A 19,083-nucleotide genomic window follows, 5' to 3' on the forward strand; every position below is an offset into this window, starting at 1 on the left:
TAGTTTATAAATAGGTTAATTTTAATTTTTGTCATTAATACTTTTCTCTTTATATCTTAGTATATATTTTTTAAAATATTTTTGTCGTCATTAGGAACAATGATAATGTAAAAATTTATTTTATAAAATTAAAACAGAAGTTTAAATTAAATAAAGAATGAATATTTTGTTATTTTAAAGTCATAAAGGTTATATATATAAAATAAAACCATTTTTTTTTGTTTATTTAAAAACCTTTTATCCTTTTATACTCTAAAATAAAGCCAAATTACTTTTTTGTTAGATTGTTTCTTATTATTTCCTTCAAGCAAACCCTAAAATCCTGAAACATAAATTATAAACCCTAAACCCTAAACCCCAAACTCCAAACCTCAAACCCCAAACCCCAAATCATAAACCCTAAACCATAAATCCTAAACCATAAACCTTAAACCCTAAACCATAAATCCTAAACCCTAAATCATAAATTATTGGATATTCAAGCGACAAGTTTAGGCAATCATTCCACCATTTGAATGAGAAAAATATCATTTTTATTGATAAAACTTGTCTTTTTTTTCTTTTTTTAATTAAGGTTAAATGAATATATGTTATAATAAATTGTGATGTTCATTATGTTTGATATGAGGTGTGATGCTTATAGAAGTTTTACCTAATGTTTGATGAACATGGAATGATTTATTTAGGATGAAAATGAGATTTAGGATAATCACAAATTAACAAATTCAACCCGGCTCATTTATTAGCAAGCTGAAAAAATTTGAACTCAACCTGACCCATCACGGGTTGGCTCACTAACTCATTTAATTATAAGTTTTTTTAAATAAAAAATTACAATTCTTTTTAATTCAAATCTAAATAAACGTCACACTAAAATGATGTTAAAGTCCAAAGACAATTCAAAATAAAAATAAAAAGTATCATGTAATTCAAACGTAATCCAAAAACATGTACAAAGTTTTTAATATTGATAATTTTTGTATCACTTATCCACGGTTTCGACCCGGTGAGCCAAGTTCTAAGTGAACCGGGTTGAAAACTAGTCCGCATAAAAAAATTACATTTTTTCAAACTCAACCCGCGACTCAAACCTGTGGTGAGCCAGATTGACTCGCGGGTTACAACCCATTTTGACAACACTATCATTACTTATCTTATACGTATGTGATTTTAATTATCCTATATATGATCATCATAGAACATGTAGAGTTGTCCATATATTTATACTTTCAAATATTTTGAAATTTTTTTTTCAGTTAGTTTGAATGTAATATATTAGAAAAGTTATATAAATGTTAAAAACAATGAAGTTATATGTTTGTAAATATTTTGAATGGCTTATTTTTATGTATGCTATACATGGTTTTGGCTTTTAAAAAATCAATATTTTGTTTTTCAAATTACAAATATAAACAAAACAATTAAACACTTCTTAATTAATCATTAGAAATGACATTAGAATCGGTGGAGACAAGTTTTGCTATTCATCCTCAGATAAAAAAATATCAACCACATTCTTAGAGCAAAAATTATCTCCATTTTTATATTCAAATCCAACGGATATCAACTTTTGTTTTATCTTCATTCCTACCAAGTAACATATATATATATATATATATATATATATTCAGACATGTACTCGTAGCCTTTCCTTACTATTTCAAAATCTATTAATTAATTTTTATAAAATAATAAAAAAATACGGTAAAGAACATAATATTATCAAATATTTAAAATTAAAATAGCGTATTCTCATTTCTTCAAACATTTAAAAGGAAATTATAATTGTATACCTTTCTAATTAAAATATTAAATAAAAAACATTAACATTTATTAAATTTGCGTTAATAAAACCTAATTGATAAAATTTAAGAATATTTTTAAAAAATAAAAAAGGAAAACAAATATTTAAATTAAATAATATTTTCAATGTCTCTTTACTACAATTTTTTTAATTTATTGAATTTTTATTTATACACTAACAAAAATCATAATACATCACTTGATCAAAATCATATAAAAAATAAAGATTAAATTAATAATAATTAAAATTTAATATAAATATTTCATTTTTTAAACTTCAATATATATTGGATGATGATAAAAAATTTCATAACAATTACATTAAATTATTATATTATAATAAATAAAATTTACTTATACAATTATATTGATAAAATTACATTTATGATAATGAGTTAAAAATTAAAAATAATTATATAAAAATATTAAAATAATAGTCTACATGATAAAACTAAACAATAATAAAAATATTAATAAAAGTGATCAAACATACGTCTTAGAAACAATTTAATACACAATTAAATGAAATTGCATAAAGAAAAAATAAATGTATAATGAAGAATAAGATGAAAAATAACTTAAAAATCTAAGAAAATTTTTCAAATATCAACTTAGTTGACAGATAACAAAAATTGTTTTAGTAAAACAGAAACTAATAATAAGAGAATGAACATAAGTTTTTTATATTATTAGTAAAATGAAAACTTTATTATAAGAGGTACATGGACACAAGACAAATATTTATATATTCGTACTTATTTTTATACTCAATTGAAAAAAATCGAATGTTATTCATATGATTAATAGAGAACTTTTTTTTGTCATCCATAATTTACTAATATATGTATTAGGTCTATCGAGGAGGCGTTTTCCAAGACAATGAGGCCAACTATCCAAATCCTTAAGACAATAAGTTAATGGTCTTCCATCTTTATATACTGTTCTACTTTCTTATTTTTATCCAATGTGAGACTTGGACTCACAATTGGATTTCCAACATATATTTTCTTCATTTTCAAGGAAAAGTAAAAAGAGAAAAAAATTGGTGCTCTCTTAGAAAAATTGTTACCCATAGTTTACTAATATATAGTATATGAAAATCTATTCCTTCAATTATTTTATCAACATACACTTTTTTTTTTTTGTGATTGAGATTTGTGATCAATTCAAAATTTATGAATAAAAAAAATAGGATGATTATGTAGAGGGAGAGGAAGAAAGTGATGTTAGTTAATATCAAAGGGTTGATCATAGAAAACTCAAATAAAAGACATAAAGGCACAATTTGTTGTTTTGTGAAGGACTTTGTCTCATTCTTTGGTTGTTGGTCACACCAAATCTTAAAATAATTCTATGCATTGTTTTTCTTTTTCGTGTCTGTGTTTTTTCCTCTGACTTGCAAATTGGTTGCTACTATTTCTTAATCTCAAGACAATTAATATTAACCAAATTGGTATTAATTTCTTTTAGAATTTTATTTTGTCCATGAAGTGTTTGTGAAAAAAAAAGAGAGAAGAAAATATATAAAAATAGAAATTCATGAACGAAAAGTGCTTTTTTATTTGAACATAGCTCAATTTTTTTTTCATATAACTACATAAATATAGATAAAAGTTTATATAATTTTATTTTCTTGTTAGAATTTAGTTTCAGGACTGTTATTTTTTGTAATTTATTTTTCCAAAATCTCTTTTTCTTTTTTTTAAAATGAAAAAAGAATTAAAAATTCAGCCCAGAATTTTTCCAAATCACAGTTTAGAATTTGATTTTTGAAGAATTGGATTTTAATTTATTTTCAACTAGTTTTCTTTCAATCATAGTTCGGAATTTAGTTTTCAGAAGACCAGATTCTGCCTAAAAAAATATTGTATTATTTATGTAAATATTTAACACAATATCATATATTTAGATAATTTTGTAATCCATATATATTGTTTGGATAATAATAAGAAAGTGTTATTAATAATCTCTAATACTTTTTTATTAGTTAAAATTCCTTATAATTATGTAAATTAGTCAAATCAATATCTTGAATTTGCTAGAAAAGTTCTTCCAATTATGCGAATGCTATTTTTTTTTCATTTGAAGATATATGACGAAACCTCTAAACTTGCTCTAGGGAGTTTTCTCTTCTTTGTATGAAATTAGGTATTCTAGAATGATGTATGTGATGGCTAATTAAAAATAGTATAATTAGATTTTTTTAAAGCAATGATATTAGAGTTTTTTTAACCAATGATATTATTAGTTAATATCAATGTGATGATAAAATAAAAACTAGTAAACAGGGAAAAGGCCAAATTTGTCTCATTCGCACGTCATTTTAATATATATTTTTTTAAAATTTGTTTGCTTATTATTTTAAGTAATAACACAGTGCGATTCTTTTTCTCACAAGTCACCATCATTCATTTTAATTAATTAATTAAATTATCATCATTATTATAAGACTATTAGCATTTTTCTTCAACGTTTCGTGTTTGTTCTTATCAAGACAATGCAAGATTCCTAGAAAGTCAAACCAAATGAAATGAACCCAAATGGAGAAGAAAAACAATTGTTCAGTTATGAAAATCCGAAAATTTTTCAGTTTGATTTTGTTAGATGTTAATTTCAAAAGTTTTTTTATATATATCTTAATCAAATTAGAGGTTTCTCTGAACGTGATTTTAAAATCATTTTCGTAATAATCAATCGACCAATTTAACTAAAATATGACAAATTTAATATACTTGTAAGCAATTTTGATTCTTACCGATATAACATAATATATAAGTCTTACAATTATTAAAAATAAAATAATCTAAATCTCATCTTATAATACAATAAATTTTATGAGATTAAGTTAAGTATGTGAAAGTTGAATTAGAATTAAAATTAATTTTTTAATCTCATATTAGAATAATGAATTAAAAAGTTTATTCAGTGAAATTTGTTATTTGTTTATTTATTATTGAGAAAAGTTTGTTGGTTGTTGAGTTAATTGTTTTATTTTTGACAAAAGAGAAAAAAAAAGGTAAAATGCATTTTAATAAAAAAAATATTCTTACTTTTTATTTATTTTTTTATTGAAAAAATACAAAAATTTATATTTTTATAAACATTTTATTTTTGTATTGTGTCTGAAATGAATGCGAAAGTATGTATTATTACTCTATGAATAAAAAGTAAAGAAGAGAGGGATTAGAAGTGTGAAATGTATAATTAGAACTTGGTTTTCACTTTAACAGGATCTGATGTATGTTATGAGCAAGATTCGAAAATGTTTGAGAGGAAGATGATTCCTAAGTTGGTCCAGAAATGTCACTATCTGCAGTGGCTGCATGACGAAAATCCCATAAAAGCTTTGCATATTCAAGCACTTGATCATCACAAAAATAATTCATCAATCAATGCTTGATGACGACATTACAAAAAGTTTTTCAAGAAAATCACTTTATTTTTTGTTGAGTTTTCAAGTGGGTTAGGCTTGGCATGATGTCCATGGTGGGGCATTGGGGGAATCGCATTTATTGACACTCATCAGCAATGACGAACACAAAACATCAGTTAACTTTTTTGTGTGTTTCTGATTCGTTAAGGATAATGCCAGAGTCCTTGTTTTGCTTGAAAGAGACTTCTCCTACCCACTCTTATTAACTTGAGTAAATGTTTCTTTGATACTTAACAACTATCCAAGAATCAACCCATCATTCTGCAGTGGTTTTGTTAGGGAATAACTTCCAATGAAACATCTTTCACTAAAAGTTGATCCGCTTCATTCAATAATCTCACGTCGCTTAGGAGTAAAAGTAAAAAACAAGTTAAATATATATTTTTTCTTCGACTGTCTTTTGAGGACAAAACTGTGATAGAATCTTAAATTTCAAAACAGACAATACATGAGATGTAATGATTAACTATAACGATGTTGTCTAGCAAACTTGTTATACCATGTACATTACTACTATGAAACTCTAAATCTATTTAGATAACATCAACCATACTTGTAAATTTACCTGAAAAGAAAGCTAACAAATATTGATAACCTTGATTTCCTAAACAAAGATTGGTAGTATCACCTGTACTTACCATATCTACAATGTACTTTTTTATTTTACTCTCACTCTATTCCCTACACAAAACATATGTGACTGGATCTATAGAAGAAGTTCATAAAGTATCAAAGTTGATGATGGAATGATAAACCAAGCTATATAATATGTGAGGTAAAATCCAAATATCAACTGCAGCTTGTAAAATAGTCTAGTTTCTGCTGTACAAGCACATAGGTTTTGGCTACTCAGGTTGTTTTACATGCTGTTTTTGTTTCTGGCAGCTGAGTGTGAAACCCTCTGTCTCACATTTAACTTCTTGCCTTGGACAAAGTGAAAATGAAGAAGGACAAGAAAATGGTAATTAAAAAATATCACAGATCACAGTATTTTAGTTTGTAGCTTTGGATCACGGGGGAAGATTATATGAAGTGGTAAATGACCAACTAAGGCTTGCACTGTGAAATAGAATATGCTGAACTGAAGTTCTATCATACAATACAAATAATCTATTTGCCCTTTGTCCAAGTCAAACAATCTTCACCAATTACAAAGCCTGAGAAACTGCCAAATGTTTGGATATAGAACCGGAAATGATAAAGAATCAAATATGTGGAACTAATAACTGTGACTCGGTCAGATCTAAAACTAAACCAGTTCAAAGAGCCACACACTTTGCACATATAAAAGCACAAACCAGCTAAGGCAAAAAACATAGCAACCAAACTTCAGTTCCTTCTAACACTCACCCTTTAGTATAAGCTTAACCAAAGTACCAAACCAAGCAAGCATAGTAGTTATTGCTCTCAAAGAATCACCCTTTAAGCCTAATCAATTCAGGAAACAGAAAAAGCTCAAAAGGGGTAGATGGCAAGGAAGAGAAAGGTTGGTGAAGTTGTGGAAGAGAGAAACATATGTGAGGGAACCATGGCTTGGGATGAGATGATGAAACAAGCTGCAGCACTTGGAGGAGTCCAAAGAGCCAGAAAGAGATTTGTTGGGGTGAGGCAAAGGCCATCAGGTAGATGGGTGGCTGAGATCAAAGACACCATTCAGAAGATCAGAGTGTGGTTGGGGACTTTTGACACTGCTGAGGAGGCTGCAAGAGCCTATGATGAGGCTGCATGCTTGCTTAGAGGTGCAAACACAAGGACAAACTTCTGGCCATGTTCTCAATCTTCCACAAGTCCAGCACTTTCATCAAAAATCACAAATCTCCTCCTTCAAAGGCTTAAAGAAAGGAACAACAACACTTGCTCCTCTTCCTCATCCTCCACCTCCACCTCACTTCTCATCAACCACCAACATATGCAACAAGAGGTTGATGCATATGGTGATGGATCAACACAATTCTCAATTGACCAATTCACTGACTTTCTCAATGACCCTGAAGATTATAGCACCAGCAGCAATGACTTCATCAACAACAGTGCACAGATTGACTACATTACTAGCAGTTTTGAATCATGTTTGTCTGAAGATGCAAAAGTGGATGTGCAATACACAAGCAGCATTGTGACACCACAGACTTCAAGTACTGATGACAGCAACTCAGGAGTGGAGGACAGTGAAGAAGAAGGCACTGATTTCAGGTTTCTAGACAACATTGCTCCACCTGGTTACTATTCTCCTTTTGAGATGGCTGAAGAGATGGAGGAGCCTGTGGAGGCAGAGAACTATGGTGGTGATGAGCCTTCAATGCTCAGAGCTATGATGAAGAGAATGACATATGAGAGGAAGTTCTCAGCTTCTCTCTATGCCTTCAATGGAATACCTGAATGCTTGAAGTTGAAACTTGAATCAGCAAACATGAAGGGAAGAGGAATAATAACTGATCAATTAACCAGCCTCCAAATGGCCTGCAGCAAAAACAGGCTTGAGAAGAATGAAGAGGAGAAAGAGTACATGGCAACAATGGATGGGAAACAGGAAGAACAACACCAACAACAAACAACAACAACTGACATGGATTCTTCTAGTGTTGATGGAGAACTGTTACTTTGGAATTCACTAGATCTTCCTCCAATTTGCTTTGTTAACTTGCTAGAAAACGGTTCATTCAATTAGCAATATCATTCATTTTGTGCAACATTATTTATGCTGAGAACAATTATATTGTAACATTAGGCTTTGTAGTAAGCATGAAGTAATATCTTCTGCTCATTGAAATGCTTTATATTTTCTTATTTTATTCATAGTTCTTAGTATCGATGAGTAACATTGAATTTTATTCTGTAACAGAAGCTAGTATTGACAATGAATTTGAGACTAGTATAACATGACTATGTCTTATCTTTGCAATGTATTCCAATTTAGTTGAAAAGGGTTTTGGCTTATGCCATGCCTTATTATACATTATTGTTGATAAAAAGAATTAGAAAAATGTAAATTATTATCTTTGTTTCTTTATTTTTTTTGTCCAAATACAAATTTTATTCAATAAATTCATTCCTGGAAGTTATATGTGAACTCCTAATGCCACATTCATATAATTTGAAATTACTTCATTTTTATTTTTGAGCTTAATTTTGATTTTTTTTCTTTTTGTTAAACAGTGAAATATTTTACAGGTTAAGCTTAATAGCTAATGAATATTAATATATTTGGACATCTTTTACTGTGATAAAATTATGCATATGAAGTTGTTAGTGCGTGTGATTATGAAGTTTTTAGCAAGGTTTCAATTTCAATAAACTTGTAGATTAAGAAGAATATGGTGAGAATAGAAGATTCAGTAAAGCTAACTGGTTAAGTTCTTTCGATGAAGATTATTCATCTGAAAAATTACACTTTATAGCCTTAAGTGTTGTAAAGCTTATGAATGAAACACTCTTTCTATGTACAAGAAAATTCATGGATTGGCCAATTAATAATATAAGCAGAATTTATCAATGAAAAATTATTCTTCAAATTAAGAGTATAATGTTATATCCTTCAAATTATCCTTCAAATTAAGAGTATAATAAAACGTAAATTAATAATATTTTAATTAAAGTTAAATAATTTTCATGGGGTTTAATAAATTAACTATTTATATAAAAATCTGGAAGTAGTATATCTGTCTGTCCTGGTCTTTGTTAATGGTCCACCGTTTGCTGAAATCTAGTTTAGTTTTAAAGTTCTTTTTAAAATATAAGATTTTAAATCAATTGTGTACTAGTAATAAAACTTTTTTATTGATTAAAAAACATTTGTACAACACGATTGATAGTAAATTTATTTGTTTTAAAATACTCATTATAAAGTATAACTTAATGTAGGTTTTATATTTATTTTACCCTTGCGTTTAGGCGTACATATATTGTAGTATATGACTAGGGTGATCAAGATTCTTCTCACTTTATTTTAATATTGATTATGTAGGATTTAAATATCAACTAAATAGTTTCATGACAATTAAAAACTTTAACGACTCTTTCTCATCCTTACAAGTGATACTTTGTTTAGTGTGCCTGACATCACCACAATTATCATAATTCAATTATCAAGCAAATAACCGTTTTACTTTCTGTCTTTGCTAAATTAGTTAATTTTTATTTTAGTTTTGACAATAAAGAATAAAAAGTAATTTGGAATAAATTTATGTGATCAAAATTAAATTACTTTACAAAATAGCAAATTAGAAACCCGAGAAATTTGAGTCATCAATGCAAATAGACCATTTTAAAATTGAAAGAAAATTAATTAAATTAAATTCTCATTCATTTTACATTCCATAAAATATTAAAATTCTTTATCAAAACCCTGACCTGACTAGTGAAAACTGTGTAAAAATGCACGAGAAATGACCACAAATAAAACATTTAAGCATTTGAAAAGGTTTACAAACATCAAAACTACCGTTTGGCGAAGTTAACCATATCTGGGGATTATTAAATCAACCCAAGAATTTTCAATGAAATTCTCTACAAAAGCAACATCCAACCCTATGCTTCAAACAACACATTACAGAACAAATCCATGGAAAACCATATAAAACATGTCATCACTCACCATGTGAACACTTGTGGACCAATATTGTAAAATCCCAAACAGGCCTCTAAGGCAACCATTCCTACCCTGCATTTAGTTCATGACTCTATTGACAAATGTTTTGCACAAGTTAGTTAATGTATAAAAAAATAAAAGATGTAGAAAATCACATCTTTAAGAAGCCAGATTACTTGTTGACATTTATACTAATTCATTTCTAACATGTCTCACTACCATGGAAATGCAACTCAACATGAAGGTAGAAAAGAGAAAGGGGCGTGGAAAAGGATAATATAATCAACATAGCAATATATAAAACAAGCATCAAGCAACCTGATTAATCATAACTAATTATGAATGCCCGAAAAAATATGGTTTACACAGATTCTAAAATACATAAGCCATGATTTACCAAATAAAATGCATCCATAAAAGGAGCAGTAATTGAGTAGGGAAGCGGGGAGAAAATGCTTATCTGCAAGCTCATGTTCGATGCAGCCTAGGCAAACAACCCCTCGGCTTCCGAGCAACAGACATAAGCAGTCAATTACAACAATAAGTTCAATACCATAAACAGATGTCTCTGTTGGAGGAGAAAGCTTTCATTAAAATCTCAGGGATTTGGGGGGATAGTGAACATTAAATTAACTGGTAAAAAGACGGACCTAGTCAGACACCATGATTTCCGAAGCAAATGCCATATGTAGGTTGCCTCAATCATGATAACCCATAAAAACTGGGGGTAGGCTAAAAGTACCGACAAATAGATATACCCATACTGAACGGGTACTGGTATGTACAATGTAAGCTTATTCACATGCAGCACGAGGGCTCCTTTGTGACTTATGAGCTTTATGCTAGAGAACACGAAGCTGTGAAAGGAAAGCAGCACAGAGATCCAAGAAAAGAAACTGTGGGCCCTGGACCCTCTGAAGATCAAGTAGATACTTCTCCTCACGAGCTTTGTAAAGCTGCCAAAGAAATTATCAGACTCTGAGAACGTTCAAATAAAAAAAAAAATGTGACAATAGTTCTATCCAATAACGACAGAAGAATAAGTATACAAGAAAATCTCATTTACCAAATTATGGACCACTAGCATACTAGTCATTGCAATGAAAGTATTATTATACTGTACACCCAAAGAACAAGTCTAATTTTCTAATATTAAAAACAAAAGAGGTCGGAGGAAGGGAAATACTAAGGCTCTTAACAAACGAAAAAAATACCACCAACCTTGTCAATAAACATCCACATTTAAATCCAAGCACAACGGATATTATGGTTGTCAAGATAAATTACCTGCACTTCAAACTTGACCACATTTGACTTAGAAACAGCCTCATCTTCAACAATGCTGGAATCATTTCCAAAGTAATGATTACTATGCACAGAATTGTTAATCATTCCTTCATGATGACTGGGAATGCTAGCAACCCATCTGCACTTCATGTTATAGTGTCCAATCTTCTTCCAACAAACATTTAATTCTTGCAGAGCTTTAAGGACCTCGGTCATTATTTCACGTGGTTGTGCTCGAGACTGTCACAAGTTAACAAACATAACCAACAAAGGCCTCAATCACAAGTCACCGCCAAACAAGTACATCAGAACTTCAATATTTCTTATAGAAACTATCAATAACAGAGAACGCTAGCAGTTTAGTACCACATTCTATTATTGACTGAAATTGATTGAAAGTGACAAATTTGAGTCTCAAATTTTATATAATGACTCACGATGTAATTTCCAATAAATTTAAACTAATAATACAGAATGTATTAGAAAGAGTCTGTTGCTAGAACTCATTAAAAATGACAATTTGAGAAAACTTGCACGCTTAACACCTTCAATCAATTTAGTACCACATTTTATTATTGATGGAAATTGATTGAAAGTGACAAAAATTTGAGTATCAAATTTTATATAATATAACTCACGATTTTGTAATTTCCAATAAATATAAACATAGAATACAGAATGCATTAGAAAGTCTGTTGCTAGAACTCATTAAAAATGACAATTTGCAAACAAGTTGCACATAACACCTTCAATCAACAGATATGATGCCTCACTCACAAGATAGATGGAACCAGTTCAGGACAATTGACATAATTATTTCATTATAAGGCTGGGAACCATCTTGGTGATAGTAGTATAAATTAGATACACTAAGCATGAAAAAATAAACTTGATATCTAATCCGGTTCAGTATGAAACAGCTAGTAAGTAAAATATTACACCTGAAGCCCAAGGGCCCATTTTCTCTCAGCAGGGAACTGTTGCCGCATTCCTACTCCCTGGTAATCCATATACCCTGTGCTTTGGTGTCCAACAACTGGAGAAGGAACTTCACTGGAATGTATCCGATTGAAACCAGAATCCTATGCAGTCACATTACAAAAGAAAAACTTATAAGCCTATCCCGTTTTAAAAGAAACAAATGTAATATCAAGAATAGAAAACCTACAATGGTTATATCACAAACCCACCATTGTCTCTTGAAATTCAGCTCCAAGATAACCACTAGATACACGGAACCGGTTGTCCAATAACAAATAGTATGTTACAGTACCCTGAAATTCATAGACAGAGATAAGAGACAATCTGGCAGGTACACACTTAAGGTGAAAATGAAGATCACAAACCTTATTTTGTATTCTGTTTGCAAGAGATTCAACCAATTGATTCCTTTCAAATCCCATATTAACCACTTCTTGAAGAATCTCCTCGTCAATCTACAAAACCAGGATATTCATTGATTTTCTTTTCTTTGATTGAAAAGAACAAATCAAGTAACAAACAATCTGTAATACTTTGTGTTTGATGTTGAACTATGAAAAAAAAAAATACATACAAAGTCCACTGAAACATTTAGTATGCTACAGAAATGCAAAAAGAAACGAAAACCATAAAAGGTATATCGTGATAGGATACTATGTTATGGGCCTAAATAAGATGACCTAAAAGTTGGGTTAGACAATTATTGCATTTGGACACGGCCCAAAGAAACATGTGATCCAAATACTGCATCTCAGAAGGCAATGGAATGGCATAAGGAAAGGGAATTATGATGAATTGGCAATTTGATTAGGAGAGAGGTAGGAACATAGAAAAGATGTGTGAAGCAAGTCAGGTTATTTTTTCTTTTTACAGAAGTAGAGATAGCTTTCTTGAAGGACCTGAGGGATTTGTTGTGAACTTAAAAGAGCTTTGGCTCAGTTCTTTACAATTCAATAACACTCATACACTGGCTTCTGTTCTTGAGTTGAGTGTCCTAACAGATGGCTTGCAAATATACTCAACGCTTGTATCTAAGCACTTTAATATAAAGGTAGTGTATTTAGACAACATAGAATTAACAAATAATGATGCAAGCAGACTATTTTCACGAACCAAGGTCATTTGCAAAAGGAAAATGAAGTTGACAAATCTAATGAAGCACATAACTCTTTGGGCTCAGCTTATATGATTCAGCAAATGCAACATTTTACTTCACCTCCAACACAACTGGAGTAACTTACACATAGTTCAAAATACATTGACAAAAGCATAAGCTTTTTCCACCAAAATTTTGGAAAGTGACAATCATGTAAAATTAAGTATACAAAAAAACTATTTGTGACAGTAATAGAATAAAACATCTGTTTTTGTAAAACTGAGTGACATTTGTCACATTAGCAAAGCGGTTATTTCTGTTGCATATTGTTGAATTTAGTCCCACATCAGTGAAGGCTGCTTCCCAAGCATCATGTTTGTACTATATAAATTGTATCTCTCATTTTGAGAAATTAAAAAGGAACAACAGAATTGGTATTTTTCAGATTTAAATTTTCTGTTTTTCCTTAGATCTAAGTTTTCTTTAGTATGGAACATAACCTATGATGCATCAATACTTTAATTTGTGTTACGACTTATCTATAAAATATCTAATTTATAAAGTACTGATACTTTTATAACGATAATAATTTATAATTTTTTTGTTTTGACAACATTTTAATACATGTTATTTTAATTTGGATCACATAATAACAATCACATGTTTATTATGTTTTTAAAAAATTTAGTATATTTTTCAAAATGCATATATCACGTACAATTCAGATACACATATTGTATCCGTGTATCATAGGCCACAACCTAATAAAGAAGAAACCCAAAAACAAGTAAAATCCAAACCTTTTTGGCTTGTTGCAGTGTATCTGGTGGTGGCACTGCTAAATAGCGTGGCAGACGAACTTGGAACCATGGGTGATGACGTATCTCAGGTATGGTCATCCTCTTCATGGGATCCACCACAAGCATCCTTAGTATCAAATCTCTAGCACCAGGTGAAAGATGACTAGGAAGAGTATATATCCCACCCTACAAGAAAGGGTAATTAGTAAGGTGTGCACACAAGAAAAACTAAATCTGTTTACAGATAACATCATTTACTGTATGAATATGCAATGGATAAATCCAAAATCATCATCACATTTTAACATACAAGATTAGACAAACTAAATGAAATAATATAAATCTTTTTTTAGTGAGTCACCGAGAATTTTTAACTGTTGCAGGTTACTAATGCCTTTAGTAAGTATTATAAAGATAATTTACTGATTTTCCGAGGAGTGTTTCATAAATAGAAGTGTTATCGATAACCAACTAGTTTTTGCAATGTAGGAGGAACAATATCAACCTTCCTTTAAACAAAGACAGCAAAAGATATAATAAGCATTGACCTAAAGGTGTTAAACCACTCTAGATTTGTCAAAATCTCCATCAGCAACAATGTCAGAAAATAACTTGACCTGAAAGTGGCAGGAAATTTGACCACCAATCTTTTGAACATAGACAGAAAAAGGAAAACTGAGAGCAATATTACCTTTATCTTTTTGAAAAGATTGGGAATGTTTTCATCATCAAAAGGAAGAGTGCCACAGAGAAGAGCATACAAAATTACACCACAGCTCCAGACATCTACTTCAGGTCCAGCATACAATTTCCCAGAGATAACCTATTAAAAATAGTTTATTCTTGGATAGATTAATCACAAAAGGAGGTAAAATTCTCAGAAATAGTGGTGTAGTAATAATTTTAATATCTTATTCAATTACAATCCAATTATTTACAAACCTCTGGAGCCGCATAGTTAGGGCTTCCACAACTTGTCTTAAGGAAGTGACCATCACGCATGATATTGCTCAAGCCAAAATCAGCAATCTTGATATTAAATTTGGAGTCCAAAAGTAAATTCTCAGGCTTCAAGTCTCTATGAACAACCATATTCCTGTGACAGTACTCCACACCAGAAATTATCTGCTTCGAATGTTCCATAACACAAGTTAGATTATATAATCAGCAACAAGCACAAACTTCTGAAGTGCAAAAAAATATTAAAAATTAAACCTGCTGAAAAAAATGGCGGGCTTCATCCTCTTGCAACCTACCCTTCTCCACTATGTAATCAAAGAGCTCTCCAGATTTCACGTACTCCATAACAACAAATATGTCTGTTGGGGTTTCTATGACCTCGTAAAGTCGTATAATGTGATGATGCATAAACAATCTTAAAATTTTGATTTCCCTTCTAACTGCAACAAATTGAAGTAAAAAACACTGAGAAGAAAAACATTACAACGTCTAAGCATATTTGAGAAGAAAAGCATTACAACTTGTAAGTATATTCAACCATTTGCTAGTTACCAATAGCAAACATGCAAAATATGAAAACCATAAGTAAACTGATTCAGCTATTAACTCTACAACAAATTAAAGGTAAGAAAAATATAGATAAAATATTTAATTCTTAACCCCCCATCCCCACACACAAACAGTCAATGTCCGGCCACACAAGAACATTTCATTCAATTTTCAATGATTTCAACCAACTCTAATTGGCCGGAGTTAAGGCAGGCTATGGATCACAACAATTAAGGAAAATTTTCAACAATATCCAACCAAAACATAGTGGTATAAACATGCAGAATTTTAAAACTAATGATATAGGAAAGCAGCTATACATGTACATATACATATAAACTTGACTGAAAAGTATTGGAAGACTGAAAACAATTAAAACCAGGTCCCACAGTTAGACAAACAGTAAATATTAAATCTATGCAAATGACTCAGACCTTTTTCTTCCATTTCCATGTTTCTTATCTTGTGGCGGTTAAGGATCTTTATAGCGACTTTATGACCAGTCAGTACGTGTTCGGCAATTTTCACCTTGCCAAAGGATCCAATGCCAAGTGTTTTCCCCAACTTATAATTTGGTAGAAACATGTCCACACTTCCACCACCACTGCGGCCAGTTGACCTGTCCATTTTTATAATCTAGAGACAAATTCAGAAAAAAAGAAAAAAAATAGAACATGAGAAATCAGACACATAAAAGTATACAATCACAGATTCACAAATGAAAATTAGATTGAAGAATTTCATCAAATGAAACAAAAATACTGGTACCACGAATGAAATGGTCAAAAAATGCTAAGAGCTTTTGTAATAATTGTACAAATTCCATTGGCATAACAAGCACAGCTTTACAGTGAGTTAGTAAAACTTCAACAAGGTCTCACATAGTGGCATGCGGCAGCTAAGAATAAAAATACTATAGCAAGCTGTGAAGCATAGACACGCCTCCTCCAAACGAGGTGTTAGACACTCTTCATGCATGACATTTGACAAGCACATGTCAGTTTCTGAGTTAGATTCCTGATAGCTTTGACTCATTAAGGTATATAGATCTTTATTTTCCATGAAGGATTGATCCCTACCCTTCCATATAAATCAAAACTCATATTGATAGAAACTGTAGGAAGTACGGACTAAAATCTGATTCAAAATTTTAGCGGCATTGTTTTAACTCATTAAGGTTCTCATTTGCTTTAGTCCCCATAAGCTATGGACAGTGATGTTAAAAAGCAGCCAATGTGGATTTCTCACTGGCAGCCATTAAATGGCACCGGCATGGCAGGTTTCACATGGTTATGGAATCCAATTTTCATGCAGTGACTAACACAAAAATCAACAGTCATGGCAGAATCTAAGACAAAGATGGGAAAGGAGTGATGAGAGAAAAAAAACAGTCTTAGATTAAAAAACAGAAGCCCGATCCTAAGCCCAAATTTAGAAGACCCTAAACTCCCAACCCACGACCACCCACCTAAAACCCAAACTAATTGTATTTTCTCAAACAATGAGCCCAAGCCGCAAGCAATGACTCTGCTTTTCAATGAAATGTATCACTAATCCCTTATACATACCTTTCAAGTGCAAGTAAGGCACTCACCTTTAGCACCTGCCAATTAGATCTGTTTCCAAATAATTGTCACTGTAAGGTTTTTCAGAGGATTAAGAAAGTTATAACTATTTAGAATTTTAAGACAAAAATAAGTTCCATTTTACTACATTACTATCTCATTTCATAAGTGTTTTCTCATTCCAAAAGTAAAATACCAAAAAGAACAAGGATAAGTTGAAAAAAGTAATGAATAATTTGGGAAACCTGAAAACTAACAATTATTTTGATATGGACAGAGTAATTGATAGCCATAAATAACACAGTATGCCCAATCGTCTAAAGTGTTGAATGTTACACTGAAGAACTGACAAATGGTCTAAATAAATTACCATCAATGAGGCTCTGATTTCATGGAAAACACTGCTTAATTGCAAGCATATGGTGTACAACTAAGGATATAATTTTTCCGGCATTTAGTTGGTGTAAAAAATTTCACTTATCATAGAAGAGTTGACAGAGGAAAAACACAAAACATATGCATCATAAGGCACATCTAATTTGTCGCCTCATGCTAATTGAGGTACTACCCAGCCAATCCCTGTGGCCCCTTCGGCAAGCCCTTTTGGTTCATCGACGGCACACCCTACCAGTAGCGGGAGAAAAAAATCTCAAACTGTACAGCCATCTAATATGCTAACTTTGATGCTAATTGGGACAAAATAAAATCAACAAAATTGTCCCAAACTCGACGCCTTATTTCTGTTAGCCAAGCAACCCATTGGCACCTTTCTTCCGTTACAAATGCAAGCTAGTTCTGTGAGGTGGCAGATTGGATCGCGTTTCCTCATTACCGCTGATTGAGATGCTGCCCCAGCCCACACCCGTGGCACCTTTAGCAAGCCTTGTCAGCTCAAACAAAGCACACTCTACTAGGAGGTGTTAAAAAAGATTCAAAATATCCAGACATCTAACGAATTGTCAGGTCTTTGGCAATCTTCTTTACGTCACACACAAGCTACTGGCACCTCTAGACATGCAATGCAACCTACTGGCACATACCTCTCTTCTGTTAGACATGCAATGCAACCTGCTGGTGCCTCTCAGGTCAAGGCAATCGAAACCCCTCAGGGCCTCAAGTCAACCTCAAGCCAAGACAAAAGAACCCCTCTTCTCAAAAACCTACCTCCTTATATATCATACCTTAATCAAATCCTTTCCGGTTTCCACCAAATATAACATTTTTTTCTCAAGTGTTCCACACTAGCATCAAATCAAAGGAATCAAACATTCAACAGACGCGAAATGCCGCAATCTACCATATCCTAATCCCCCCGTTTCAAGAAATTCCAAACGAAAACACACAATCAGGCGTGCAAAATGTATTGAAACCGACGCACAACAACAAACAACACGAACTCAATCAAAAACAAAAACAAAAAATCTGGAAAAAAAAACATTTTAGAAGTTGAGTCGAACAGATTGAAAAGGAAACGGCAAATCGAGGAAACGAAACAGAAGAGAAAATCGGAATGAAGTGATCTGAGGGGAAGGGAATGCAGAGAGAGGAGACAAGGCATGAGAATTAAGATCCGAGAAAGGAATAAGAGAAAAGGCGAAATTGGAAAGAGGGAAGGCACGCTCACCGAAGCAAAACGAAGGTTAGAGTGGTGGATTGTGAAAGAAGATACAAGAGAGCATTGTTTGCACTCTTCGTTCGTGCGCTGTTGCTATTATTACGGTAAGATGCTGCGTTTCTCTTACCCCCTCTCTTCCCTTCGCCACGCAATTCATCTCTTTGTCTCTTTCCTTTTTCTTTAACTCTCCATAAATAAATAAATAATAATAATATAAATAATTTGTGTTTTTTCTAAAAGTATAAAAAAAATACTAATTAAATTTTATTAAAATGATATTTTTATCATTTAATTTTTGTGTCCAAGCATATTGTTATTCAATTTAAGTTCAATGACATATGATCAATATTTTTACTTTTTGGTCTTCCATTTACCAATTTATTTGTTTTTTCCTTTCTAATATTTT

At 31.3% G+C, this 19,083-nt stretch overlaps 2 protein-coding genes across 3 annotated transcripts; one reads left to right on the top strand and one right to left on the bottom strand.

Moving 5' to 3' along the window:
* The first annotated feature begins 6,277 nt into the window (after positions 1–6,277).
* Positions 6,278–8,114, top strand: LOC148200095 (uncharacterized). The gene has a single exon (XM_088113984.1). The coding sequence runs from the start codon at positions 6,705–6,707 to the stop codon at positions 7,902–7,904; it is 1,200 nt and encodes a 399-aa protein (XP_087970110.1). The 5' UTR covers positions 6,278–6,704; the 3' UTR covers positions 7,905–8,114.
* Positions 8,115–10,120: 2,006 nt separating this feature from the next.
* On the bottom strand, positions 10,121–18,835 carry LOC148200096 (SNF1-related protein kinase catalytic subunit alpha KIN10-like). Of its 2 annotated transcripts, XM_088113254.1 has the most exons (11): positions 18,687–18,835; positions 15,932–16,133; positions 15,204–15,388; positions 14,931–15,113; positions 14,680–14,811; positions 13,989–14,174; positions 12,458–12,547; positions 12,302–12,385; positions 12,053–12,193; positions 11,112–11,351; positions 10,121–10,780 (listed from the first exon to the last, which is right to left on the bottom strand). In XM_088113254.1, the coding sequence occupies exons 2-11, from the start codon at positions 16,122–16,124 to the stop codon at positions 10,667–10,669; spliced, it is 1,548 nt and encodes a 515-aa protein (XP_087969380.1). In that variant the 5' UTR covers positions 16,125–16,133; positions 18,687–18,835; the 3' UTR covers positions 10,121–10,666. The 2 variants fall into 2 exon arrangements, with proteins under 2 accessions (XP_087969380.1, XP_087969379.1); XM_088113253.1 differs by having other exon boundaries at positions 12,302–12,547.
* Between the last annotated feature and the right edge of the window lie 248 nt (positions 18,836–19,083).

Source organism: Vigna umbellata, chromosome 4 (assembly GCF_029865625.1).
Source record: "Vigna umbellata cultivar VRB3 chromosome 4, Vumbellata_1.0, whole genome shotgun sequence".
NCBI classification, from domain to species: Eukaryota; Viridiplantae; Streptophyta; class Magnoliopsida; order Fabales; family Fabaceae; genus Vigna; species Vigna umbellata.

Coding starts and splice junctions, on each gene's coding strand:
- LOC148200095 (XM_088113984.1), top strand. CDS start 6,705: ATGGCAAGGAAGAGAAAGGTTGGTGAAGTTGTGGAAGAGAGAAACATA.
- LOC148200096 (XM_088113253.1), bottom strand. CDS start 16,124: ATGGACAGGTCAACTGGCCGCAGTGGTGGTGGAAGTGTGGACATGTTT. Junction 15,114..15,203: donor CCCGCCATTTTTTTCAGCAG/GTTTAATTTTTA, acceptor CATTCGAAGCAG/ATAATTTCTGGTGTGGAGTA. Junction 14,812..14,930: donor CTAACTATGCGGCTCCAGAG/GTTTGTAAATAA, acceptor TATTTTTAATAG/GTTATCTCTGGGAAATTGTA.